General features: G+C 39.5%; 8 protein-coding genes across 8 annotated transcripts; 4 read left to right on the top strand and 4 right to left on the bottom strand.

Moving 5' to 3' along the window:
- The first annotated feature begins 2,323 nt into the window (after window positions 1-2,323).
- Window positions 2,324-4,970, top strand: BDF20DRAFT_972363 (OPT oligopeptide transporter protein-domain-containing protein). Its single transcript, XM_053085040.1, has 3 exons — window positions 2,324-2,643; window positions 2,750-3,265; window positions 3,406-4,970. The coding sequence occupies exons 1-3, from the start codon at window positions 2,427-2,429 to the stop codon at window positions 4,800-4,802; spliced, it is 2,130 nt and encodes a 709-aa protein (XP_052938560.1). The 5' UTR covers window positions 2,324-2,426; the 3' UTR covers window positions 4,803-4,970.
- A 682-nt stretch (window positions 4,971-5,652) lies between these two features.
- On the top strand, window positions 5,653-6,904 carry BDF20DRAFT_407331 (signal peptidase complex subunit 2). The gene is made up of 4 exons (XM_053075389.1): window positions 5,653-5,778; window positions 5,882-5,940; window positions 6,033-6,284; window positions 6,361-6,904. Exons 1-4 carry the CDS (start codon window positions 5,757-5,759, stop codon window positions 6,583-6,585), a joined length of 558 nt encoding a protein of 185 aa, XP_052938559.1. The 5' UTR covers window positions 5,653-5,756; the 3' UTR covers window positions 6,586-6,904.
- Window positions 6,837-8,372, bottom strand: BDF20DRAFT_816302 (glutathione-disulfide reductase; the record flags this gene model as incomplete). Its single annotated transcript, XM_053077141.1, has 2 exons — window positions 6,837-7,264; window positions 7,370-8,372. 2 exons carry the CDS (start codon window positions 8,370-8,372, stop codon window positions 6,837-6,839), a joined length of 1,431 nt encoding a protein of 476 aa, XP_052938558.1.
- A 1,036-nt stretch (window positions 8,373-9,408) lies between these two features.
- Window positions 9,409-11,444, top strand: BDF20DRAFT_861586 (Septin-domain-containing protein). The gene is made up of 7 exons (XM_053080587.1): window positions 9,409-9,640; window positions 9,709-9,864; window positions 9,962-10,178; window positions 10,253-10,370; window positions 10,494-10,837; window positions 10,906-11,017; window positions 11,108-11,444. The coding sequence occupies exons 1-7, from the start codon at window positions 9,442-9,444 to the stop codon at window positions 11,252-11,254; spliced, it is 1,293 nt and encodes a 430-aa protein (XP_052938557.1). The 5' UTR covers window positions 9,409-9,441; the 3' UTR covers window positions 11,255-11,444.
- A 692-nt stretch (window positions 11,445-12,136) lies between these two features.
- BDF20DRAFT_407339 (uncharacterized protein) lies at window positions 12,137-14,468 on the top strand. Its single transcript, XM_053075390.1, has 3 exons — window positions 12,137-12,587; window positions 12,725-14,104; window positions 14,183-14,468. The coding sequence occupies exons 1-3, from the start codon at window positions 12,236-12,238 to the stop codon at window positions 14,269-14,271; spliced, it is 1,821 nt and encodes a 606-aa protein (XP_052938556.1). The 5' UTR covers window positions 12,137-12,235; the 3' UTR covers window positions 14,272-14,468.
- Window positions 14,469-14,646: 178 nt separating this feature from the next.
- Window positions 14,647-15,483, bottom strand: BDF20DRAFT_861579 (uncharacterized protein). Its single transcript, XM_053080586.1, has one exon. The coding sequence runs from the start codon at window positions 15,467-15,469 to the stop codon at window positions 14,666-14,668; it is 804 nt and encodes a 267-aa protein (XP_052938555.1). The 5' UTR covers window positions 15,470-15,483; the 3' UTR covers window positions 14,647-14,665.
- A 2,586-nt stretch (window positions 15,484-18,069) lies between these two features.
- BDF20DRAFT_861575 (uncharacterized protein) lies at window positions 18,070-20,062 on the bottom strand. The gene is made up of 4 exons (XM_053080585.1): window positions 19,575-20,062; window positions 19,314-19,502; window positions 18,546-19,174; window positions 18,070-18,466 (listed from the first exon to the last, which is right to left on the bottom strand). Exons 1-4 carry the CDS (start codon window positions 20,041-20,043, stop codon window positions 18,446-18,448), a joined length of 1,308 nt encoding a protein of 435 aa, XP_052938554.1. The 5' UTR covers window positions 20,044-20,062; the 3' UTR covers window positions 18,070-18,445.
- Window positions 20,063-20,518: 456 nt separating this feature from the next.
- BDF20DRAFT_407260 (uncharacterized protein) lies at window positions 20,519-25,402 on the bottom strand. The gene is made up of 4 exons (XM_053075388.1): window positions 24,352-25,402; window positions 24,209-24,262; window positions 23,989-24,104; window positions 20,519-23,895 (listed from the first exon to the last, which is right to left on the bottom strand). Exons 1-4 carry the CDS (start codon window positions 25,187-25,189, stop codon window positions 20,713-20,715), a joined length of 4,191 nt encoding a protein of 1,396 aa, XP_052938553.1. The 5' UTR covers window positions 25,190-25,402; the 3' UTR covers window positions 20,519-20,712.
- Between the last annotated feature and the right edge of the window lie 16 nt (window positions 25,403-25,418).

Genomic DNA, 25,418 nt, shown 5'->3' with positions numbered 1-25,418 from the left:
TGTCTTAACTCTAAAGAAATTGAATTGGCCAAATGTGATATGCAAATAATGATACCAACCTTTGACCAAATCACCCTTAACTGCGAACCAAAGCCTACCTCATCAACAAAGATACAGTATCTCATATATTCAGCATCTGCTTTTTTTCATTCACTATTTAATGAGCACAATGATAATACCCCTGGGCGTATGTCCCTAAGTCAATCTTTTTTTTTTTTTCTTTCTAAAGGTAAACCACACTTCAGCGTGCCACCAAAGTTCACTGTCACGAGGGAGATATAGCTAAGTTTATGATCATAAATGATGTAGATCACGTCGATAAAAAAAGTGGCGGCTTATTTGATAGCTTTTATTACATGATGAAGTATTGGGAACCATGGTATCAATTGTGGTTAACTCTTCATTTCTAGTTAAAAACATACGCTTTCGGACATGCTTCAATTAACACTGCTGTCGAGTGACTGAGACTAACTAATATCATTTTCCTATCATGCAACCAAGAAATTTTCCTATATCATTTTAAGACGTTTATCCCTTTTTTCTTTGTTTGTCTCCTCACAAATGTAACGAGACATGTCTTGCAAGAGCACTAACATACCATTTTTTCGTGCAGATAGAAGTATAATTGTATAGCGAATGGCAATTGAGGACCTTTCTAAACACGCGTTTTTTTTTTACAGTGGATGATCTTGTACTCATACTTATTAGAGCCTTGGTTATGCAAACAGTAGTATCCCACGTATTATAGCATCATGTCTTCTGATGTTTTAGAAAGGTTTTTACGGATAAAACCGTTTTAAGATGTAGGACGAACGTGGGTGCTGCTTATACACATAACAACTGATCGTCGTCAATGTTCATTTTTGTAATGAAGGTAATTAGCGTTTTGTACAGCTTAATGTCCTGTAGCAATTCTTCCGAATTGCATTCCTCACTGGACAATCTGTTCAAGATGTCACTTTCAACGGCATTATCATAGAGGGCAGATTCTCAAGATTCAAATAAAGGTAGTATATCACAATCTTGCATCTAAAGACTATCTTTAGCGGATATATGCCTATATCCAGACAAAAAGTTGCATGTTGCGGCTTGCAACCACTACTGGTACCGTGGTTAAACAGCATTTGGCATGAACTAGGGTGTAGACATATTTGGAATCTTTGACCTGAAAAAGAGTTGCCGTTTAAACTTGTTTGTACTACACAGATTCTAAGTATTACCATCTGTCTTTCACAGTTTCGAAAAGTCGGATCAGAAAAAGGGTATTCTCTTATATATGTTCTACAGATCTGCCAATAGTTCGTTAATAAAATGAGCTTATTATGTTGTGTTAAAAGTAATTGTAACGCATGTTTGTCGCAATCCATCAGATATGTGCACTAGGTTGGTTTTTTTTTTTTGGTTTTTTTTCTATTAGAACTGTCCGGTAATGAATCTGAAATAAACAAAGACCAATGGACAGGAAAAATGTACATAATTGTTGAAGATCAGCTATTCAGAGTCTGTTTGTCAGCAGAGAGTCGAAAGAAGGTAAAGAAACACCAGAACATCCAGGCGTACTACAACTTAGATGGGTTTTGGTTTCCGAATAAATGATAACTACAACGTCATGATACCCACATCACTCGGTTCTACCTATCAAGGATTTTCCTACTACTGTCTATTGTTGAAAAGTGCCTTTAAAAGAGGTACATTACATACCGAATTGCAGCGTTAGTATTATGGAATATGATTATGGATGTATTTGTTAGTCTATCTTACAGTCGCCTCACCACAACAGATCCAGATGCCAGGGTTCTGCCTTCTTTGATGCGCTTTTCTCTTCTATCTGTATTTGGAAATTGATAGGGTCTTACAAAGTGCAAATGATAATACAAACCGCTCATCCACAATTTGAAGACGATGCAGACGACCTTTTTAAGAAAGAATTTCCTCAATCGGGTTGTCAATGAACGACGAAGGAACCAAAGCACTTTTGCTCGTAATACAAGAACTTTCTTGCAGTTTCTTTTATTCCCATTTTCGATATTGACTCACGCGATTTGAATATGTTTTACTTTGGATTGAAGCACCACTAATCTACACTTGTGCGAAAAGCTTAATTCTTCTATGTTCGTATCTGTTTGGTAATGGGCTTCAGATATTGATCACATGCTTGAAAAGCATTGATTGTTTAACAAAAAAATAGAACACACGCACGAAAAAAAAAAAAAAGAAAAAAAGAAATAATCATCATGTCAAAGATAACTAGGGATCGAATTTTCCTATAAAGACGAATTGAAAAGTATCATTCATCTTATTACTCTTCTTTTTCTTATTCCCACTTCACATTTTATCTCCTTCCATTTATCAACATATCAATTTCGTTCAAGGACTTTATAGCTACACACAAAACTAACAAAAAGAAAACGGTCAAAAACATAATAATGACAGCAGGAGAAAAAGTGGTGGAAGAGAAGTACGAACTGAATGTTCCGGCAACCTACAACGAGCATGCAGAGATTGAAAAAAAAGAATATGAATTTGAGACATCAGAAAAGCATAGCATCGTAGACAGCCGATCACAATCGCATCCTGTCATAGAAGAATTTCATTTCACATGGCGTGCAACTATCGTTGGTTCGTTACTTGGATGTTTAGTTGGTAAGTTGAAAAGATATACTATGTGACAAAATTTCATGGTTCGCTTATTAGACAACGAAGAATAACCAAACTAACACGACCCCCTTCTTTTCAAAAAACTTATCAGCTGCATCAAACACATATCTTGGTTTAAAGATTGGTTGGACATTTGGTGCCTCTCTCTTTGGTGCCATTTTCTCTTTCGCCGCCCTCAAACCATTGTCTAGAGTCCTCCCTCCCAAGTGGGGTGGTGGCTACTTTGGTGCTGCCGAAAACTGCTCTGCTCAATCAGCAGCAACGACTGCTGGCGGTCTTTCTGCTGGTTTTGTATCTGGTATTCCTGCTATGTACAAACTAGGCTTGATGAAAACACCTCGTGAAGATGCTGTCGCTCTTTTGCTCTTCACTATATCTTGTGCTTTCTATGGTCTTTTCTTCTCTGTCCCCCTTCGTAGTCACTTTGTCGTTAAACAAGATTTAACTTTTCCTACTCCCCGTGCTGCCGCTATTACCATCCTTTCTCTTCACGAATCTATCGAAGGTGAAAAGAACGCAATGAAGAAAGCGAAATGGATGGGTGTTTTCTTTATGCTTACCTTTCTTTGGACTTTGATCTCTTACTGGTTACCCTTCTTGGACTCACGTAAGTTAATCTACAAAGGTTTATGCAACATTAATTTGTGTGCAACAAAAAAAAAAAAAAAAAGAAGGGTTGATTGGATGAAAGGGATGACATATATGGGATTATTGCAGGCTGACATTTTTCTTTTTCACGTTGCATAGTTCATATTCTTTACTACATTGGTAGTGCTGCCAATTATGCCCCAATGATGAGCGCTGATGCTGTTTGGGGCTGGTATTTCCGCTTTGATTTCCCCTTCTTTGGTGCAGGTCTTATGACACCTGGCAATACAGTCTTTTCCTTCTTCATCAGTTCCGTTATTGTCTACGGTATTATTGGTCCTTGTTTAGTGGCGAATGGTACCTTTGTTGCTCCCATGGGTTTCAAAGCCGCTGGTGACACCACCAACCGTTTCTTTTTGTGGCCCGGTATTGCACTCATGGCGCTCTCTGCTTTCACCGAACTCTTCATTCATTACGATTCATTATGGCGTGGTATCAAGGGTGGCGTCGTTGAGCTTCGACTGGCCTTCATGCGTGGTGTCAACTTTTTCCGACGTGTTGTGCTCCGTACCACTTTGACTGACGAACAGAACAATCGATACAACTCTGAAAGGGACGAAGATGAAATCTTTACTGAAGACCAATTGATCCCTGCATGGTGGTGGGTTGGCGGTACTGTTCTTTCTGTCATCTTTACTTGTGCTATTATGGGTGAATACTTTGGCATGCCCGTCTATCAGTCATTGATTGCAGTTATTTTGGGTTTCCTCTTGTCTTTTGTCGGTATTCAAGCCTCTGGTGAGACAGATATTAATCCCACAGGTTCTATTGGTAAAATGTCTCAATTGGTATTTGCCAAAATGCCTGCTCATAGCCTTGAACAAGTCATGAAGAATAACTTGCAAGCTGGTAATGTGTCTGCTTCTGCCGCATCTCAAGCTGTTGACATGGTAGGTGATCTGAAGACTGGCCAACTGGTGGGTGCCTCTCCCCGTTCTCAATTCTTGGCTCAATTCGTTGCTTCTTTCTTCGCGATTGGTATGGCTGTGGGTCTTTTCATTATCTTTGCTGATGCTTATCCTTGTATTATTGATCCCAACATTGAAGCCCAAGACTGTGTATTCGGTTTGGTTGCTGTTGTCGCCTGGCAAAATGTCACCTTGTTGCTAACAGGCGGTGGCGATCCTTTGAGCAGAGGCAGTGTTATTGCTACTGTGGTTTGTGCAGTTGCTGCAGTTGTCATTCCTCTTGTTCGTCATTTCTTCATCCCTAAAAAGTACCATCGTTATTTCCCCTCTATCAGTGCTATCGGTATTGCCATGATTAACACATCACCTGAAGTTCCTCTTTCCATGTTTATCGGTTGGGTTGCTGGTAAGATTTGGAAGCGAATCGATTCTGCCGCCTATGATGATTTGATGTATAGTGTCTCTGGTGGTCTAATTGCTGGTCAAGGTATTTCTGCTTTAATCCAAGCTGTATTCAAGATTGTTGGTGTGAGTGGTAACGCGGTTGTTGCCACTTGTATTGGACAAGTTGCTGAAAACTGCCCTTAAAAATACCAAACCTCCCCTTTCCTGTAGTCTAATATCTTTTTAATTTTTATTTATTTCATCGATTATTATCGTCATCATCTTGATGAGACATTTCGAACACTTATATACATACTATCTTTCCTATACTGGCAAATAACTCTCCGCACTATCACGTAATACTTCTTATACTTCATTTCTATCTAATAAAACTTAATGATTTAATCTCTATCCTTTGCCATATGAACTTGCCATGAGAAGTACTAGTCTATCGTTCCAACCTGTATCGTAAAGTAAGTGAATGGGGAAATCTTTTGTCTAGAGTTATTCGTGACATGGCAAAAGCTCAAGCAACTAAAGCTGTTTGTCTGCATTATCTTCGGGTTTAGACAGAGCTGTCATATCGTTTACTTGCAAAAATTGAGCCAGGTTTCGTTCTGGCGATAATACAAAAAGGACCAAGATGTTGTCTTTCTATATCAAAATGCTGAGGGCCATTATGCTTTTTTTTTTGCTGCATTGACATCGCGGTTCTATTGTATCTTACAAGTTTTGCAAACAAGTATATTACAGCCACAGCGATGTCTAATGCTTCTAATGTGTCTGAGCGACCAGTTAAATTCTTTTTTTAAGCTGATTCACAGACCTACTTTTCTATATAATAAAACGTTTGTACATGAATAGGGCTGAAAGTTACAAAAGATGCGAAATACGAAAACGAAGGGATCTTTTCCCCGTTTAAGAGAACCTCTTCCTTATAAGAAAACTTTGAATAATAGAAACGCGAGAAACCGGATATGGTTTGAAAATTTTGTCTAGAAAGAGCTGCAAGTGATCTGATTAAAAATCTTTGGTTTGTTTAAAAAGAAGTGAAATTGTATCCAAATAGGAAACCATAAAAACTGTATTTTAATTCCTATTTTGTCTGCCCCTTTATTTTTCTTTTTTTGCCACTGACCTTTTACTCATCTCAACGTAATGTCACAACCAACTCTTGACGGTAAGTTAAGACTATTTTGGACAACATTCTTTTGCTAAACAGAAAGGTCACTCATCACCTAAAACGCACTCAATTATAGACAGCTCTAACGAGCCTATTGAAGTTTCTAATAAGTACGATTTGACTCAATTGAAAAATGCTGTAGATGACGAAATTTCAAGAGTAAGGCCCAAGTTTCCTACATCTTTCCATGCTGGTTTCATAAATGTTCTCTACTAGTGCTGTTAACTAATACTTCCATGTCGAAAAAATAGTATTTTAGCAAGGAACAGAATTTCAAGCAGTCCTACCGTCACACAGATATCAAATTGGCGTTAGGATACGCGTCATGCATCGTTGCTGCTGGTGCATTTTATTATGAATACAAAACGAGTTTTAGGGAAGCTTTGAACGTGACAACAGTGGCTGTCATTGTGTTCTGGGTTCTTCAGGCTCTTCTATTTACTTACTCGCTTTTCGTTGAAAAGAATGAAATCTTTCGTGGTACTCAAATAGTCGACGGAAAGGTACAGCAATGATAAAATAGAAAATCAGATAGACAGAAAGAACTGAATGAAATCATGTATTGTTAAAAATCCTTAGGCAATTGGCACATTAAGTGTCACAGGAAAGATAAAAAAACATTCACCGATGTATCAGCTTACGTTTACATATCAAGACAAGGCAACTAGTAAATCAGTGGCAAACGAAGTAGAGACCAATATCACTACTTGGTTCAATACAAAGGGCGTCTTGGTGAAAGAAGTGATGGATAAAAGCTTGGATACCTCCTTGGCTGATGTTAAACAGAAATTACACAAAGACTAAGGCCAAAAACTACGTATAAAAGGGGAAACGTTTTAAGCAAAAATAACAAATGAAACCACTTCATAAGACAGAAAGAACGAGAGATACCCCTCCCTGAACCCTTGCATTCATCAAGCTGTTATACAACCTATGATTTAGCTTGAACAAGTTCAGTTGAAAGTTCAACATTTATTGAAGCAAACAAGAAGATTGTATCCTAACAGTTAATAAAAATTTACAATGGGTTATGTTTTACAAAATCGTGTGCCATGTTAACGCAAAGTAACTAATTCCTCAGCAGAGGTGGGATGAATAGCAACACAGCTATCAAAGTCTGCCTTAGTGGCACCCATCTTGATAGCGACACCAAAACCTTGCAAGATCTCATCACTTCCTCTACCAATAATATGAAGACCGACCACCTTTTGCTCAGGTCCAGCACAGATTAATTTGTAAGCTGTGGGTTCCTTTTCATGTTCTTCGAGGACACTAAAATACATATTTGTAAATCGACTCTTATAGATCTTGAGATTCTCATCACCATATTTCTCGCGTGCTTGTTCTTCTGTCAAACCCACTGTACCAATGGTGGGGTGAGCAAAGACAACAGTAGGAATGTTGTCATAGTCCAAGTGTGATGTAGCGAATTCAGAGCCACCGAAAAGACGATCACTTAGTTTCCTAGAAGCAGCAATGGCAACTATAGTCCACAAGAAAAACGAGGACTCCTATGAATGAGTACAAAAAATCCCCCTACAATAAAGACTCTCCTCCATGATCCCTGATAAGGAATGCGTGCGCTTACCTGGCGTTAATTCAGCTTTACCGATGACATCGCCCAAGGCGTAAATGTTCTTTGTGGTAGTATTTTGGTATTCATCAACTTCAATTTGCTGTCTATCATTCAACTTGACACCAGCAGCGCTTAAATTCAGATTTTGGGTTGTGGCACTTCTACCTACAGCCCAAAGCACACAATCCACTTCGACTTCACTTTCCTTTTCATCATAATCAGAGGAAGTGTGCTCATACTCTACCACAATGCCATTTTCACTCTTTCTTAATCCCGTCACTTTCGACTCAAACACAAACTTGACACCTTGCTTTTGCATGTGTGTTAACAGAGTATCCTTAATGATTGTATCAAACTTTCTCAAGATTTGTTTTGTTCTAGAAAAGATGGTAACTTCAGAACCCAAAGCGTGGAAAATACCAGCGATTTCTACACCAATATAACCAGTGCCGACGACGGCCACGCGTTTAGGTTGTTCTTCCAATTCGAAAAAGCCATCTGAGGTAATACCCAATTCAGCGCCAGGAACCTTGGGGATGATGGCATCACTTCCCGTAGCGATCAAAATATGTTTGCCGGTCAGTTCGAAAGTGTTGTCTTCATGTGTTATACTGACAGTATGTTTATCCACAAAGCTGGCATGACCGCGATAGACATGAATACCTTCATTCGTGGCGTTTCTATCGTAAATACCGTTCAAACGACGAATGTAGGCATCTCTCTTCTTCTTCAATAAGGGCCAATTGAACTTGACCTCACCGTTCATACCAGGGAATTCATACCCGTAGCCCTTAGCTTGTCGAATAGTCTCAAAAATAGAAGCTGTGTTCCACATGACTTTCTTAGGAACGCAGCCGACATTGACACAAGTACCACCAAGGACACTTTGAGCTTCAATCATGGCGACAGAAGCACCGTAGGAAGCGGCTCTTCTGGCACCAGCTTGGCCACCAGAACCAGCACCAATCACAATATAGTCATAGTCTGTTTTAGCAGGTTCAGGTAAGTAAGGCATATTGTCGTTTTTATTTGATAAGCAGTGATGGATTTGTTCAAGTCGTTGAGTTGCAATACAATAAGGCTGGCCTTTTTTTTCTTATAATTAAATGTGAGATTCCAAACGAAATGAAATGTCAAAAAGAAAGTAAAAAAGAAACGTGCAAAAAAAAAAAAGTTAAAACGGGAAATTATTTGTTTTGTTCAAGCACCCACCCATTATTTATTGAAGAGGCGTTCCTTTTCCTGCAGAAAAGCCAAAAGCAAAAAAAAAGAAGAAAAGGGCTTCCACTATCTTTGAAACGTCCGCATGCAAGCCAATCAAAAGCGAGATATATCAATCTCTGATTTACAGCCTCTTAGATGTTAGAAATATATAAGCAGTTGATGAATAAGCAATATTTCTAGAACTTACGTAAACAGCAAGGTACAACATCAAAAATGCCGCCCAACCTTTTTTGACAAACCTCAGTCTAAAAAAAAGCACTGCAGTCATTCGATTATCTGTAAAACATGATTGTTATTATACAATTTTTAAACCAAATGGGTACACAGATAAACTACATATCAGAAAATTGCCCTGTGCAGGATTTTTTTTTTTTGATGCTCAGCAAAACGTGCCGCCTACATATTTGCAAAGCATATCAATCACTTTAGAACGTGCAATCCCTTCGTGAACAACCACCTTAGGTAATATCAAACTGTAAGCTGTGATCTATACAATGTGTGCTCATTTTCGACAATTGTGTCGAAAATGGATGCGTATATCCAGTTTAGAATGATTTCAGCATCTCATCCTCATACTTACATGATGTGTATATTTGACTCCTTTTGTTAAGAAAAGATCTCTGTAATTCCCTCTCCTAACCATCTCCTTATCACTATTAACAAACACCTTACCCCCTGGGAGTTTTTGCATGCAAATTATGACTTTTTGCAACAGTTTTTTTGTTCTCCTTAGGTAAACTGAATCAGAATATAAAGCTTCAATGTTTTCAAAAGACAGTATGCATATATATTATCCTGTTTTCTTTTATATTTCTTCGTTTTTACCCTTTTTTTTTTCAATAAAAAACTAGAGTTTAGAAATGGAGGTCTTATCGCCTATTACAAATAATAATATCAAAACAGATATGCCATCTGAAATGATGGCGGCCGCTAACAATACTCCTGCTACATCAGCATATCCTACTTTTGCAGGAGATTCTACTGGTATCGCCAACCTACCAAATCAAAGACATAAAATTGTAGCTAAAAATGGTGCCAACTTTACAATCATGGTGTGCGGTAAGTGATTTATCTGGAGAAAAAGATCGACTTCAGTCTTTAACATGACGGCTACAAATGATGTATAGGTGAATCTGGACTTGGTAAAACGACATTTGTAAATACTCTTTTCACAACTACTATCAAAGAACCCATGAACTATAATAAGAAACGTGCTCCTATCAGCACTACTGCTACCGCTGGCAGATCAAATAGAACGGTACAAATTCAAATTACCAGAGCAGGTATAATATCAACCATGATAATCCATAATCCTTCCAATGAGTTGACATGTTAAGCCACGAAAGCTCATTGAGTCTTTTCTTTTTTACTGTAAAAAAGAATTGGAAGAAAGGCAGTTTAAGGTCAAACTAACGATTATTGATACACCTGGTTTCGGTGACTATGTAAACAACCGTCATGGATGGATTCCTATCATCAACTTTATTGATGATCAACATGAAAATTACATGAGACAAGAACAACAACCCTGTCGTAAAGGGGTTATTGATATGAGAGTACATGCTTGTCTTTATTTTGTCAAGCCTACTGGCCATACGTACGTATTGAAATCTGTTTCTATAACCGATGTCAAATTAGTAATCAGTCTAACCTTCTTGATGTTGTCCATAGGTTATCTCCTTTGGATATTGAAGTAATGAAAAGACTTGGTTCACGCGTAAACCTCATCCCAGTGATTGCTAAGGCAGATACTCTGACACCCAACAATCTAGCCAAATTTAAGCAGAATGTAAGTTAAAAAAAACCAAAAAAAAACCAGGAACTCTCCTTGCAAATCACTCGCTCATTTCTTTGGTATTAACAACTCCTTATTCCTTAACAAACTTTATATCTATATTTATACAACTGATAGATACGGGATGTGATTGCTGCTCAGAATATTCAATGTTATTCTGCTCCTATCGAAAGCGACGACGAAAATAGTTTAAAGCGTAACATAGATACCATGGCAGCTATGCCTTTTGCTGTCATTGGCTCGACTCAAGATATCACGACACCTGATGGTCGTAAAGTCAAAGGACGTGGGTACTCATGGGGCGTTGCTGAGGTAGAAAATGAAGAGCACTGTGATTTCATAAAGTTGCGACGTGTTTTGATTCGAAGCCATATGTTGGACTTGATTACAACCACTGAAGAAAACCATTATGAGAATTATCGACAAATTCAAATGGAGACACGTAAATTTGGAGATCCTAGGTAAGAAAAAAATTTGATCAGTTTGTCAAAACACTACAAATTCTAAGGCTGTTTCATCTGATAATCAGAGTGGAACGTGATGAAAACGCCAAATTTGCGGAAGAGGAAGAGCAATTACGTAAGAGCTTCACTGAAAAAGTAAGATCCGAAGAGAACCGTTTCCGTCAATGGGAACAGCAGGTAAAATAAAGACTTGATAGATCAATGATAGTAAAGCAAAGAAAAGAGTAAAACTCATGCCAAACAATTACACATTACACACTATGATAGCTCTTGGCTGAAAGGGACAGACTCCATAAAGAATTAGAAGCCCAAAGTGAAAGGATCAAAGAGTTGCAATATGAAATTGAGGCTTACTATACCAATAGCTCTAGTGCTTATCAGCGTGAATCACCTAGAAATAACGTAAGAAGATAGACCAGATAGATTCCCTTACCTCTTTATCCAACAACCAAAAAAAACAACCCAAAAAATAAATAAAAATAAAAAAAAAAAAACCAAAAGAATACAAGAAAACAGTAGCTTTGCTCTTTGATTGTCCGCTTCAAAATAAACGAATCAGGAAGTTGAACCTTCCTTTAACTGACGACAAAAATCAAGCAGGGAGGCTAAGATTTCAAAAAATTTACTCTCTCCTTTCCTTTTAGCATTTCATTGTTAAAACTGTATTTTTTACTTGTTTATACCATCGATATATAAACATTTTTCAATAAAGAAATACCATTCAATAGTTCATGTATCAAAAGAATACAGTCTGTTACAGGACAACTTCCTCTTCATCTATAGCGAGCCATACTTCCGCTGTTGATAGCGCCAAGCATAATGTCTCTAGTCGTACAACAGCTCAAGAAGAAACAAGAAAGACAGATCAATCGCAAGATCAGTCAAACTCAATGTCGTCTTCGACTACTACGATCAACCCTTGGTTAGCTTTTGCTAATAAAGAAGCACCCGACTTACCTGCTCCTGCGAGAAATAGCACACGCCTTGTCAACAGTCCTGCAACTTCTTCCAACTCTCAACAGTCAGCTTTTCGTTCAATGCCAGAACACAAACAGAGCTTTCCTCCTCAGTCGAGGAGTTCTTCTATTAATCATGGCCATCATCAAATTAGTAAAGCGATACGTCGTCAGCATCCTCCACCCTCTATTATTGCAACAACGAATTACTCTGACAACCAGAAACAGAAGCAGCGTCATACAAGTGTCAGCAGCACTACTTCTTCACCTACAAGAGTCGAAGATATGAAAGGACAAGAACGAAAGCAGTCAAAAAGCCCGACGTCTTATAATCTGGAACGACAAAAAGCTTATCTTCGATATGATACTTTGAGAGAAATGAATCAACTGTACAATGATCTGGACGATTATATGACTCAAGAACGACTTCGAAGCAAACATGATGTTTCGGTTTCTTCGTCAGTCAATACTTACCATACGAAAAAGGATGAATTTTACTTTGAGCCTAAGCCCAACGAAATTGAAGTGCTATTTGCTGATCCTCCTATCTGTTTTTGTGGCAAAGTTGCCTCAAAGAGTTATTCATTGGAATATGGCCCCATTCTCGAATGTCATCAGTACGCTATTAAACCATTGTCCAGTCACACTATGGCTGACAACAGCTCTGCTAGCAGCGCTGCCACTGCAACTAAACCTGCTCTCGCCAGACTACAAAAAGAAATTGTTTGTGGATTTCATGTTCATGAGTACTCTTGGAATAAAATCAAACATGATCTCCAAACCAAGGGCAGGTATATTAATTCAAAAATGGACGAACTCATGACTTGTCCTTTGTACAACTATACTTTCTGTACTTTATTTCATATCAAAAATGATTATCCTATGAAGCCACCAGCTAAACTACCATTGTGTTTTTGTGGTAAACCAGTTGTTTTGAAAGCCTATCATAGATCTTCAGACCACCGTCGAGGTCGTCATCATCGTGGTCATACTTTTGATGATGATGATGATGTTGATGATGATGAAGACAATTGTCCTCTTCATGTTCAGCTGCAGTTTGCTTGTGTTAATGGCGAAGTAGATGGTGCCAAGAAATGTGCGTTTGTTATGGATGCTATTGAGGTGGCCTTTGACAAACCTTCAGTGCGTATGCATGCGTTGGTAGATCAAGAAACTTACTGTTCTGCAAAGCAGCAAGCAAGAGAGGATTATTTCAATAAGTTGGGAAACCAGAGTGACAGTAAGCAAGCACTGTTCAAGGAAGAGACTCATCATTTCGATGAAGCGTATATAAACGAACAGAAAGAACGACACATGCTGAATCTGATATCCACGCTAAATAGTCATCCACAGCAACAGCAGCAGCAGCAGCAGCAGCAGGGATTAGTGGAAATAGTACCGCCTACTTTCCATTATCCTAGTACCGCTAATAATGTAGTAGAGCCATCCAATTCTCAATCCAGTTCCTCCAATTGTTCACCACCGCCATTACAAACAACTTCACCTTATACTACGCCTCCACAAACACCATCTACAGCCACCACTGCCGTTAATACGCCAAACATAATGACAGCAGTAGTCGATACCCCGAAGAAGTCGATGCCCACCATGCTTTTTGTACCAACGAATGTAATGGCTAAACAGCAGCAGCAGCAACAAAAAAAGTTATTACAGCGACAACAATCACTGCCACAACCCGGTCTCAGTTCTTCGTCCTCTACATCGAGCTCTTCTTCTTACAGCAATCATTCAGTTCACACCTCATCTTCTGCTCCAGTTGGACCCAATCCACTCTTTCATATACCCCATCCTCCCATGCCCCCCACCAATACGGGTACAGCCCATACTCCTCTTAGTCCTACTGCTACGACGAGTTCTCCATTTTCTAATAGCTGCAGCAGTAGCAAAAGTAGTCATAGTAGCCTTGGTCATTATCGCCTTGCTCATCTTGATGAATTATCAATACATCAGATACAAAAAGAGTGCGAAGTCATGTTGAACATGCTCAAGATGAAGGAAGAAAAGTTCAGAAACACATTTGCTGAGCAACAAACAGACATTTATCGTGGTAGGAACGAAACAGTGGAAGAAAGGTTTCTAAGAAAAAGTTGCCAAAAACGCCTTTCCGATCTAGAAGAAGACATTGTGAAGCTGTATAATGAGAATGAAGTCTTGGGCAATAAATTACACAAGTTGGAAGAGGAAGAGAGGATTCGTCGAGAAAAAAACGATGAATTGATGAATAACAAGTGTCGAGTGTGTTTTACACGTAACATTGAATATTGCTTAGTACCTTGCGGTCATTATGGTAACTATCTTTTACAAAAACGGAAGAATGGAGTATGTAGTTTTTTCTGACTTGATTTTTTGCTTATCCTTATGATAGCCTATTGTGAAAGATGTGTAATGAAATTGACTGAATGTGCTATTTGTAGACATTCTATTGATAGACTTCAAAAGCTGTACACTTGTTAAAACTTCCCATTCCAGCTTAATCTAACTACTACTGTTCTATCATTTGTCAAAATATACCCCTTCTGTAGTCTTTCTCTTACATCCTTATTCTATACACATGTATATAACACATATATGCATTTCTTTATAATTATCTTTACTTTTACTTACACATTATTATAGCGTTGCTTATTCTTTTCTTTTCCTATTTTTCTTTATTCAATTACTGCTACAACTATTTACTATTTTATATGGAACATGATAAAGTGTTCCGGAGATGCTTAATATTAATATTGAAAGGAAAGGAAGAAAAACGTAGGATACATTATATAATCCTGGTCATCATTATCAGATACATAAATAATAAAAAACACAAAAATGATTGAGAGGAAAAAAGGAAATGCCCTCAAAATATTCAATAAGGCTTCATGGAATCCTTTGTTGTTGTTGTTGTTGTTGTTGTTGTTGTTGGGTTGACCATTTGTGCGACTTTAGCAATAAGATCATTATCCAGTTCGGCTCCCAATAGAGTAGAAGACATTTTTTCATTCGACAGAGGATGGCTACGACTGATACTATCACTCGCACTACAACTATTCGTACTACTATTACTGTCCATACTACTACTAGTAGTACTATGACTACTATGACTATGAGTTGAGCTCGTGGTGGCTGTGGTTGCCATAGAATACCTTCTTTTATCCAGATCGTCTTCCTCTTGTAATATTAATAGCTGCTGACCACTCTGTTCATGGTTTTCGCTCATCGTCATTAAATGTTGCATAGTGTCACTCTGTTGCTGATTTGTTGTGCCGGTAATAATATTATTATTTCTCTTCTTGGAAGTAGCATCGTATTGCTGTTGCTGTAACATATGACTCCTCTCTTTCATTTCTCTTGCATACCTTGCTTTATCTTCATTCGCTATATCAATCCAGGGTTGCATTTCTGTAGAGGACATGGCGCGCCATTGTTCACCAATCGACCGACTGATATCTACCAATTTAGCCTCTGGATGTTTCTTTTTCATGATAGGTCTCATTTTTTTTGCAAAGTGCAAGTAACCCGACATGGGATGTTTAGGTAAAGTATGATCATCAGTTTTTTTCTTTTTACGACCGCGTGGATCACGACCTGGTGTTGCTGTTGTTGTTGTTGCTGCTGCTGCTGCTGCTGCTGCTTTGGTTGCTGTGATGGTAGTGGTTGCTGTCGTTGTCATACTGCAATCATCATTGTTACTCGTACTATTTTTATTTTTGATGAAATGATGATGACGACTTGGATGACTGCTACTACTATTATGGCTACTTTTTCTTTTTCCTTGTCTACTGTTACTATTATTATTATTGCTTGTTATTATTGATGCGGATGCGGTTGCTGTTGATAGTACAGATGGACTATCATCTATGGATTGACTAGTGATATTAGCATCTTGCTGATGCACTTTTAAAGTATTTTGGTCAAGGGTATCTTTTGTACCAAGTGTTGGTGCATGACGATCATAGGATTGTTGCTGTTTTTTCATCATTTCGGCTTTTGATCTTCTTGTATATACAAAATTAGTATAGGCTTGACTATGTTTTCCCTTTAGTTTTGCTTCTTCCTGTACATAATAATGGCGTTCTTCCTATTTCAAAATAAATTACCCATTATTGACAATGAACAACAGATTGCTCTTAATTGTATATATAGTTAAAAAGTTGGGGGCAAAAAAAAAAAAAAAAAAACAAAAAAAAAAAAGGCAGGAACTTTACGGGAGACAAGGCTTTCCATCTTTGACTAATAAGTTTACTGATCTCTCCTGATGTTAATCCTTGATAAGCAACATTCTGTTCTTGTTGAATTTTGCGTCTCATGTCACGATTGAATAGTAAATAAGCATTTGGAGGACGTTTCACCTTTTCGACCGTGGTTGCTGTGGATGATGTGGATGTAGGCGTTGGGGCAGGTAGTACTGGAGTGACTGGGGGTACTGAAGTTACTGCTGCTATTGTTGAATCGTTGACATTGGTATAAGAGCTTCGTCTTGATACCGATATAGAGTCATTTGCTGCAGCAGCATCAGTAGATGCTGCAGTAGTAGTCATAGTAGTATTTATTGAAGAAGATGTATCAGACAATAAGGGATGAGATGTCATAATGAAAGGAGCAGGAAGCGAAGATGAAGTAGAAAATGCTAATGATGTATTCATAGCCACCGCCGCCGCATCTATGGATGCAGTGACTGTAGTCTGAGGATGACGAAATGCGGTTGTTGGGTATAAAGAAGGAGTCGTATCGATAAAAGAAGGATGACGTTCTTGGTACTGTAATGTAGGTGTGTTGGCTGATGAGTAAGATGCTGGTAAGGATGTGCGTTCATAGGAACGATGATATTGCTGAAACATAAAGTTCGGTGAATGAGAATACGAATGTGATTGTTGCTGTTCTGAAGGACATTTCTGTTGTTGGTGTAAGCCTGTAAAGTAGTTGGCCGTAGTATGGTTGATCGTACGATGGTGTGGCTGCTGCTGCTGATGATCTTCTTCTTCGCTATAATTGGGTATAATCATGGATGGCTGCTGTCGACTGACGAGGGTAGCCGTAGGATTATTTGATGTGAGAAGAGACGAAGAAGATGGAACGACCATTTTTGGTATCGATCTGTGATGCGTATTGCTGTAGTAGAGATGATGTTCCAATTGCTGCTGCTGCTGCTGCTGCTCTTCTTGCAATTGCCTTTCTTTATCTATATCCAAAGTGAATTGTATGCATTGCGATTGATTTTGAAATTCAGCCTTTTGTTCTTTACTCATATCTTTCCATTCTTCAATCAATTGTTGAGAAGAGATAGTAGGTGATTCATATCGCCTTTTAGCACTGAATAATAAAAACGAGTTGGGTGCTTTATCTCTCTGATAATAGCGATGATGATTCATGAAAATAGCTGCTGGACTATGGTAACTATGATGATTACTACTGCTTCTAGGCTGATCAAAGTAAGCAGTGGGATGAAGCGAAGGTGGCGTGGGGGTGATGGGTGTGGACGGCGCTCGTTGCTGACCATCCAAATAGAAAGGATGATTGGATGTAGACGTTGTTGTTGCTGTTGCTGTTGAAGATTGAATGAATTGGTTTTGGTCAACCAACATGATATCACACTTCTATTTATAAAAACTGCTTTACAATTGCAAACAATTAAAAAAGAGAGAACAAAATAAGAAAAGAAGAAACAAAAAGGGGACGATTTCAATCGTTCAGATCAAAAATAAGCGACATGTAAGCTGGGGGGGGGGCAAGGATGGAAGGGGTGGGAAAGCATAAAAAACGAAAGACGATCTTATGTAGCTGCTTACATTTTCTGAAAAGACTGGTACAACAGTAGATTTATGCGACCTTTTTTTTTACTGTTACATTTTTGTGGTGTGTAAATCTTATCAGTTAGAACCGAAGCAGTAGCCCTTTTTTTCCTGGTACAGTTTTGTTTTTTTGTGGATCTAGCAATGACACAAATAGCGCAATAACAATAACAACAATAACAACAACAACAACAGTAAAAGTGGAGGTACGTAGAAGTAAAAACGTATGCAATGAGCAATATACCGTTTGAAGAAGGGCTTATGACTCTGTGCCTCTCACGTTTGCCCTAATGAAGATAGAGCAATTTAGAGTTTTCATTATAAGCTTTTTTTTTTTTGTTAAAGTGACCGAGCATACAGTTATAACAAAAGGAAAAAAGTTTATACCAGAAATATCTGTGCATGTCATTCTTCTTCTAAGCTTATTATTGAATCTTTCTTTTGCCTTTCTGCGTTTCAAGAGAGAGCGCTGAAAAAACAGGCAAAGTGATATTCTAAGTTGAAGGAGAAAGACACACAAGAAAAAAATAAAAGGGGGAAGAGAACGGTTTGAGCAGTCAAAAGCTTATTTTTAGGATATGCTACCCCACATTTCTTGCCCTTATCTCCCCGTAAGTCGTTTGTATTGTCGTATAAATTGAAATACCATTCTGTCATCTACACGCTTTAATAGATGACAGTAATGCTACATTAGGGGGGCAAACAAGTTTTTAAATAAAAGGAAATGCCAGCTCTTTGTCACGTTATACGTATTTTGCTTTAATAAATTGATAGATGCAAATCTTACATTCTATCATTAGATATAGCGCCTGATTAATTACTACAAAGCTATTCTAATGCAGATGTACCAACTATATTTAAAAGATAGTTCCATCGCTCTATTTATAGAGTAAAAGAATCAGTTATTTAGCTAATTCTATTGCGATTCACGTGATAAAACGAGTCTTTCCCAATTACCTTGATGACGATGGGCGGTCCACCATCCTTGGGCCGCAGCTTGGCAGCCACTTCTCTACCAGCCGTCCAGGTGCCTCCCTCCAATACCTGTGCTAGCAACAATTTCTTACCGAGCTTCTCTTCCACCTTTTGCTTAATGATATCTAAATAGATAACTGTCAATGCACGCCATTCAACAATGACAGGGTCGGATCCCTCAAACGTAGGTAAAGCATCATCAGCTTCAGGATCGACAGCTGCCGCGATACCGCGTTTAACTTCATCAGACTTCAACGTCAACAAACCATAATCAACCAACAAGCCGCCATTTCTGTATTCAGGTAAACCTGTCAACAACTCAACGCCTTGTACAGTGACATTCAGACCCGTTTCAATAGCTTCTATTAAAGAATAAGTTAGCCATTGCGATAATTTGTGGAAAGGAACTAAATCCTCATAAGCGTCATTGCTATTGTTGCCAGATGTTAAGCAAGGACAAGGCCAGACATCGCCCATTTGGACACCATTGATTTGGACACGAGCAGGCCACATGGCCCCTAAACTCATCACAGCCTCCCATATCTTTTCAACGCGCAATGCCTTCTTACTGCCTTGTTCGGAAACATCATCAACAGAAGACAGGACATAATCTATCAGGAAAATAAGAGTACAAGAAAGTTAACTAATGTTCATACTCTCCTTCTCAAAATGAACTCTCTCCCTTTCGTTTGATACGACGACATAATATGAGTTGGGTATGGTAGCCCATACACATGCAAGCTACTTTACCAACGAGATGCCCGGGTCTACGAGTCTCAGTTTGATTTTGTGTTGGAAAATACATGGATTGTTCGTCCATCACTGCAGCCAAACGCTTTAATAAATTTGAGCGTCCTTCTAATCCCACCATAGGATTTTCTTCTGTCACTTGAAAATCGGCTGCCATACGCTCCACTGTCACCTTGTTCAAACCTCCCACTATGCAACGAGGTGAGTTATCAAGAATGAAACCATTCCCCCCCCCCCAAAAAAAAAAAATTACTTTTTTACCATCGACTTGATCAGGAACATGCTCGTTTGTAGAAAAACGTCCTGCTATAAACATATCAAAAGAAGCTATAGCCAAGCCTTCTGACCGTCCAGCATAGTCACCACGTTGGGTCTTATACTTCCATACTTGTCCCGCACCTGCATCTAACAAGACGGAAACAATCACCAAATCGACCAGACGGCGTGCTTGTTCTATTTGGGCTACATTGTTCGTTTGCCATGTTTGCATCAACCCCTCGATATCTCGAGGATCAAAATGACGAAGACGAGAGTGAGGAGGAACACTACTCACGTCCGAGAACCGGCGTTGCGTTGTCGTGAGAACGTGCTCCACGATGGCAGGTAAAGCCTTGTCTTCATGGATATCGAAGCATTGGAGTTGACCTTGTTGAGCCTTTTCATACACTTTTTGGCAGCGTTCACGAATAGAAGGTAAAGTACGCAAATAAGTTTCTGGTTCAACTGTCATTGTTTAGTTAGTGGAGGATTGCTTGTGAAGAAAAAAAAAACACAAGATAAAAAATATTGACATGCATTTTTTTTATATCCACTCTCAAAGGTCGGCTGACATGTTTATGCTTTTATTGTTTTTCTGTGAAATTAAAAAGATAAAGTTTGCATAACAGAAAAAATAAAAAGGTATTTCTAGTGCTCTCTGCCTTCTTACAAGTTTCAGACGAAATGTGATAATATTCGTAGATTTTGGTTTACAGAGCAAGGTATATATCGTCCCTTTATTATTCAAAAGCATATGTTTTCAAAGGACTGAAAAGAAATAACTATTTACAGAATCAAATCGGTTTTCGCATATGAGGGAATACCAAAGCATCCGCTACAGGATCCTTCTTTAATAATTTACAAGCACGAACATAGCCTTTTCTTGATTCTTGAATACGTGGACGTTTTTTGGATTTTTTTGCTTGTTGTAACATGGCCACATCGGTCTCCAAATGTCCAAAAGGTTGAACATCCTCTTTCTCGACCCAACCCCATCGATGGTTATCGGGTACTTCATAAAATGTAACCAAGATGGGCGGTTCATTAGACGTTTCAGGTTTAGCAGAAATGACGTGTTCAGGCACTTTGTTCTTTTTCATAGTATCATCGACAATCTTTTCCATAGAAAAAAGGATCAAGGTCAGTCACTTAGTCCTTCTTGTTTTTCCTTTTTCTCAGTTACCTTGGCTGGGTGTGAAGGGAAACCTCTCACTTTTGCCCACACAATAGTACCATCTTTATAGTCCAACATGGATGATGATAATGGTGAAGGTGCTGGTTGTGCTGTTTCTGTGTCTTCATTTACATTTTTTGTCTTTTTATTCTTTTCATTTTTGTCGGTCTGCTGCCTTTCCCTTGTTGACCTCCTTTTTATTTCTTGCTGAGGTCTTTCTTGTCTTTGTTTTAGTTTTGACGACGACGGGGACGACAACGATAATGCTGCTGTGGCGACAGGTGTGTCGACTGTCTTGTTATCTTTTTTAACCGCATCTCTGTCCCTATCTACTTTCTCTTTTACGATTCTACTTTTTCCTTGCTGCTGCTGCTGCTGCTGCTGCTGCTGCTGATGGTTATTCTCTTTTAGCGTTAATTTGAGCTTTCTATGACTTCTCGTTGTAGGTTTTTCGTACATCTGTTGCTCTTTGTCTTTGTTTGATTCTGCTTCTTTCGATGGGATACTATGAGTACTGTGGCTACGGGTCATCCTACGCGCCGGTCTAGTGTCAACGGATAGTAACGTCTCCTGCACTTCTACTGGACGTTGTCTTTCTGTGTTGGTGTTTGAATCATTAGGACCTGCCGTCCGTCTTTTCTTCAACTCTCTCATTCTATTTCTCTCTTGTGGATCGTTGGATGTAGTGGTATCATTGATTGAAGTGAATGGCGTTGTTGTTATTGAAGAAGAGGTGGAAACGAATGTTGGCATGCGCTTACTTCTCCTCGTCGTCGTCCTCACAGAAGGAGAGGACGTCTGGGTATCCAATGGATGGGTTCTTCTAAGGCGAGATGACGGCGTACTTTGCTTGTCTTCTGCTTTCGATTGATTCCTGGTGACAGAGCGTGAACGTAATTCTCGTTGATTCCTATCCAAAGAGAGATTTCGAGTGACACGTCGTTTCTTTAAAGGGGAAAGAGATGCGTCGGTAGGAACCCCCTTTTCGTTTTCTTCATCTGTAGTCGGAGCACGGCGTCTTTTCGTTCTTTTGTTACTGGTATCCGAAGACGAGGTAGGCGGCGACCCTTCGTGAGTGTCTTTGGTCGAGGCGTCTTCAAAACGACGGGCGAGAGAAGAATGTTGTTGTTGTTGTTGTTGTTGTTGTTGCGGTGGTGCGTCACCCTCTAGGGAGGTGGGGAGTGGTGTTGTACTTGAAGCGGAAGAAGCGGTGACGGTGGTACTCGACGATGGGCGTTGTTGATGATGAAGACCGTAGGAAAACAAATCACGGCCAACGGCTATATCGAGCAAGCCGGTGTGTTCGTTCAGAGGCATCCCTTGATAATCGCTTCTCGCTTGGTTCAAGAAGGTGGCAGCCATGGTCTGCAATTTCTGAGCGGTTTTGTAATAGATGGTGTTTGTTTTATTGTAGGTCATACAGTTTGTCCAGATCAGATCCAAATCCTTTTCAAATTCGTTCAAGGTTGTGTACTGATGCAGGTCACATTTATCGAGAATGTCTTGAAAGGACATGGGATGAGTGATGATATCAAAGTAGTCAGAAGCGAGATCTGGCGTAACGGGGTACCTAAAGAATTCTTTACTATCCAACTCGATGAGCTGTTCGAGAACAGATTGAATGATGAATTCGAGAGGATAGAGTATGATGTCAAGATAGGCTTTTTGTTTTCTCAAACGGTCCAATTTCAGCTTTTCTCTTTTTTGCACTTGCTCGGTTAGCAATCGCACTCTTTCGATATCTGCTCTGAGGGCAATCATGGCGGCTGCCTTGTGCGCTTTTTCGACCTCTGTTTCCATCAATTCTGAGGCGGAAGCTGTCCACGGTTCTAAATGAAGTCGCTTCAAGAGAGGCGCACCTCTGCGATCTTGGCGTTTCATTGACCAATAGCGACAGAGTTGCTCGATGACGGAAGATTTCTTTTTGAGTTGTGTGGCGGCTCTGACAAAGTCAAGATGCTCCAAATGGTCAATGATGTACTGAGGTGCTATCGGTGCTGTTCCATCGTGATCGGCGGCTGCATATTGATGGCGGTGGGCTAGAGCAGCTTTCTTTCGATTTGAAGTAGGACGTTTGCCTCTACTCGAGCGTTTCTCCTGGCGATAACGATGATGGTGATGATGGTGGTGCTGATGACGGCGCCGACGACGACGACGATGATGAAAACCTTTTCCTTTTTTCCTTCCCCCCAGCCTCCTTTTACCATCGCTTTCATCCTCTTCCTCTGTAGATTCCCCTTCGCTATCGTCCTCCTCCTCTGATTCGGGAGTTGTTTCTAGCTGCTCAGGTTCATCTACATACCTTGTACGCGGCATGGACGTTTTATGCTTTGCATGCCAAGCTTGCGCTGCAGCAACACATGCCTCGACATCGACCTCTTCTTTATAGTCTTTGGGTGTATGTTTCTCGCAATAAGCTTTCAATACCACATTATCGGCTGCGATGTCATGATGGTCACCCATACTGTTTTCCATTGACTGTGTTGTCAAATCCAAACCCTTGGCTGCGGCTACTGCATTCCTATGCGTAGTGCTACTGGGTAAAGAAGAGGCAGCAGCAGAGCTGATACCCGTACCTGTACTCATACCTGAAGCAGCAGCAGCAGCAGCAGCACCACTACCACCCGTACTGCCATGGACCAACTTCATCTTCATACATAATCTAGCCCATCTTGCGCAGGTGACATGAAAAGCGGTGAAACAATGTTTATTATCACATTGAATACAAGCGCTTTTCCCTTTTTCTTTTTTACAAATGTAACACGTCAATTTCCAACGACTTTTCGGTATCTTGTCGACATTATCAATGGGTTCCATATAGACACTGTTGCCTACACCGACTTCCGGTATCCACATGGCACACACCAGATGGCCCCACTGATTTTCCGTGGTTTGTTTAAAGGCACCACCCTCGGTGGGGCAAAAGATACAGGACACGGGCTGTTCGGGGGAGACCATGCATTTCCTACAGAGCCATTGCCCTTCAGGAATGTAAGGGATGCCATAGCAGTCTTGATGCACGGCAATGTTGCAGCCGTCGCAAAAGACAATGGCGTTACTGTTTTCGCATTCGCTATCGTCGCATACAGCACATTGAATATCTTCAGGAAAGCCTTGTTCTTCGGATGACTTTTTGGGTAAATCCTTGACCTATAGAGAGTTGTCACAGGGAGGATGAGTGATGACAAAGAGAGAGGAGAGAGTTGTTTTTTTTTTTTTTTTTTTCAATAAAAGAGCTCATACCAAGTTGAACCATTCTTTTTCAATATGATCTATGATGGCCTCGAAAAATTCAGCGGTGATGAGGCCTAATTTGTGTTTTTTACGTTCTTTGTTCAACACTTTTAGCCATTGAGCATCTAAAAAAGAAAATCCGCACCCCCCCCCACAAATACAACACCCATAGGTAGGAATGAGATTCGATCCATGATTGCATTTTGGACAGATCTTTTTGCTTTATTACCTTGTTCGTCCATATCATATTCGACGGTTTGAATCAATTCTTGTTCTGTAGGTTCTACATTCATTCGCAGGCGGAAAAAAGTCATGAACACACACACACACTTTTTTCTTTTTCTTTTTATCAAAGGCGAATAAAAGGCTCACCTTTGAATTTTATTAAATGATCTTTGGGTCTTTTAAAGACGATAGGATTTCGTTTTTCTGTAGGAATGAGGTCATTGTCGTCTTCGTCCATGTCGCTACTGTCGTTGTAAAAAGTAGCTTTATTATAAAACTGATCTTGATCGGTTACTTTTTCAAAAACAGCAACTGGTAATGTTGATGTGGGTTGCTCTTGTTGATCGACTCGAGATGGTGGCGAGGGCGTTGTTGTCTCAAACTCTTCTGACGGTGTGCCGTATTCTTCTTCTTCTTCTTCTGTAGGTGTGTCTGGTGTCAATGAAGTAGAGGAAAGAGTAAGTGAAGATGATGGGGTGGTCGTCGAAACGGGAGAATCTTCCGTTGACACTGGATCGGAAGCGATGGATGATGATGATGAAGTATCTGGGGTATCGTGCGTGCTTTGATGTTGATGATCGACCTGATGATCGTGTCTTTTAATGTCTAAAGGTTGTTTTGCATCGACGTAGAACGAATCGTGATGGGATGTTTTCTTTTTCTCGATTCTTTGGCTGGAACTATGCGTACGACGACTGCTATGGCTAGTGTCTTGTGAGGTGTTGCCCATGGTTTGTTCTTGTGGGTTCTTTTCTTTTCCTTTTCTTCGTTTCTTGGCAGTGTCGTGGATGGATGTGTGTAAAGGTGAAGGGATAGGCGTATGGTCGGTTGATAATAAATGTTTAGGTGGTCTTCCTCTTCTTTTGGATGTGCGTGGTGGTGGTGGTGTTATGTCATGGATAATAGTAGGATCTTTCTCTACGGGTATGACGGTCTCCTTTTCCTTACTACGTGCTGCTGCACGTCTCGTTGGTTTTATAGGCATAAAAATGTTCTGGGACGCTCTTTTTTTTATTCGTTGACAATTTTGGGAAAGAAGGAACTATGCTTTTTTAGAAAAAATCACTTTTTTTTTAGAAAAATCAAATGGATTCAATGATAAAACGGAGAAAGAGTCACTACTTCTTTTTTTTATTACTTTGTTTTAAAAATATTAGGGTATTTATAAGAAAAAAAAGAAGAAAAGTAGAGAGAAGAATGAAAGAAAGAGTATA

This window comes from Mycotypha africana (genome assembly GCF_025528875.1).
Source record: "Mycotypha africana strain NRRL 2978 chromosome Unknown BDF20scaffold_3, whole genome shotgun sequence".
Classification (NCBI taxonomy): domain Eukaryota; kingdom Fungi; phylum Mucoromycota; class Mucoromycetes; order Mucorales; family Mycotyphaceae; genus Mycotypha; species Mycotypha africana.
The sequence above is the reverse complement of the archived record's forward strand: the minus strand, read 5'-3'. Positions and strand labels throughout refer to the sequence as shown.

What these genes read in the sequence shown, in the direction of transcription:
- BDF20DRAFT_972363 (XM_053085040.1), top strand. Translation starts at nt 2,427, where the DNA reads ATGACAGCAGGAGAAAAAGTGGTGGAAGAGAAGTACGAACTGAATGTT. An exon ending in GTTACTTGGATGTTTAGTTG is followed by an intron (nt 2,644 to 2,749) that starts GTAAGTTGAAAA and finishes AAAACTTATCAG; the next exon opens with CTGCATCAAACACATATCTT. An exon ending in GTTACCCTTCTTGGACTCAC is followed by an intron (nt 3,266 to 3,405) that starts GTAAGTTAATCT and finishes CACGTTGCATAG; the next exon opens with TTCATATTCTTTACTACATT.
- BDF20DRAFT_407331 (XM_053075389.1), top strand. Translation starts at nt 5,757, where the DNA reads ATGTCACAACCAACTCTTGACG. An exon ending in GTCACAACCAACTCTTGACG is followed by an intron (nt 5,779 to 5,881) that starts GTAAGTTAAGAC and finishes AGCCTATTGAAG; the next exon opens with TTTCTAATAAGTACGATTTG. An exon ending in TAGATGACGAAATTTCAAGA is followed by an intron (nt 5,941 to 6,032) that starts GTAAGGCCCAAG and finishes TCGAAAAAATAG; the next exon opens with TATTTTAGCAAGGAACAGAA.
- BDF20DRAFT_861586 (XM_053080587.1), top strand. Translation starts at nt 9,442, where the DNA reads ATGGAGGTCTTATCGCCTATTACAAATAATAATATCAAAACAGATATG. An exon ending in GTCAAGCCTACTGGCCATAC is followed by an intron (nt 10,179 to 10,252) that starts GTACGTATTGAA and finishes TGTTGTCCATAG; the next exon opens with GTTATCTCCTTTGGATATTG. An exon ending in CGTAAATTTGGAGATCCTAG is followed by an intron (nt 10,838 to 10,905) that starts GTAAGAAAAAAA and finishes TCTGATAATCAG; the next exon opens with AGTGGAACGTGATGAAAACG.
- BDF20DRAFT_407339 (XM_053075390.1), top strand. Translation starts at nt 12,236, where the DNA reads ATGATGTTTCGGTTTCTTCGTCAGTCAATACTTACCATACGAAAAAGG. An exon ending in GATCTCCAAACCAAGGGCAG is followed by an intron (nt 12,588 to 12,724) that starts GTATATTAATTC and finishes GTGGTAAACCAG; the next exon opens with TTGTTTTGAAAGCCTATCAT. An exon ending in AGTACCTTGCGGTCATTATG is followed by an intron (nt 14,105 to 14,182) that starts GTAACTATCTTT and finishes TCCTTATGATAG; the next exon opens with CCTATTGTGAAAGATGTGTA.
- BDF20DRAFT_861579 (XM_053080586.1), bottom strand. Translation starts at nt 15,469, where the DNA reads ATGACAACGACAGCAACCACTACCATCACAGCAACCAAAGCAGCAGCA.
- BDF20DRAFT_861575 (XM_053080585.1), bottom strand. Translation starts at nt 20,043, where the DNA reads ATGACAGTTGAACCAGAAACTTATTTGCGTACTTTACCTTCTATTCGT. An exon ending in TGTTCCTGATCAAGTCGATG is followed by an intron (nt 19,503 to 19,574) that starts GTAAAAAAGTAA and finishes CTCGTTGCATAG; the next exon opens with TGGGAGGTTTGAACAAGGTG. An exon ending in GACCGCCCATCGTCATCAAG is followed by an intron (nt 18,467 to 18,545) that starts GTAATTGGGAAA and finishes CTCTATAAATAG; the next exon opens with AGCGATGGAACTATCTTTTA.
- BDF20DRAFT_407260 (XM_053075388.1), bottom strand. Translation starts at nt 25,189, where the DNA reads ATGCCTATAAAACCAACGAGACGTGCAGCAGCACGTAGTAAGGAAAAG. An exon ending in TCATTTAATAAAATTCAAAG is followed by an intron (nt 24,263 to 24,351) that starts GTGAGCCTTTTA and finishes GAATGAATGTAG; the next exon opens with AACCTACAGAACAAGAATTG. An exon ending in AAAAAGAATGGTTCAACTTG is followed by an intron (nt 23,896 to 23,988) that starts GTATGAGCTCTT and finishes AACTCTCTATAG; the next exon opens with GTCAAGGATTTACCCAAAAA.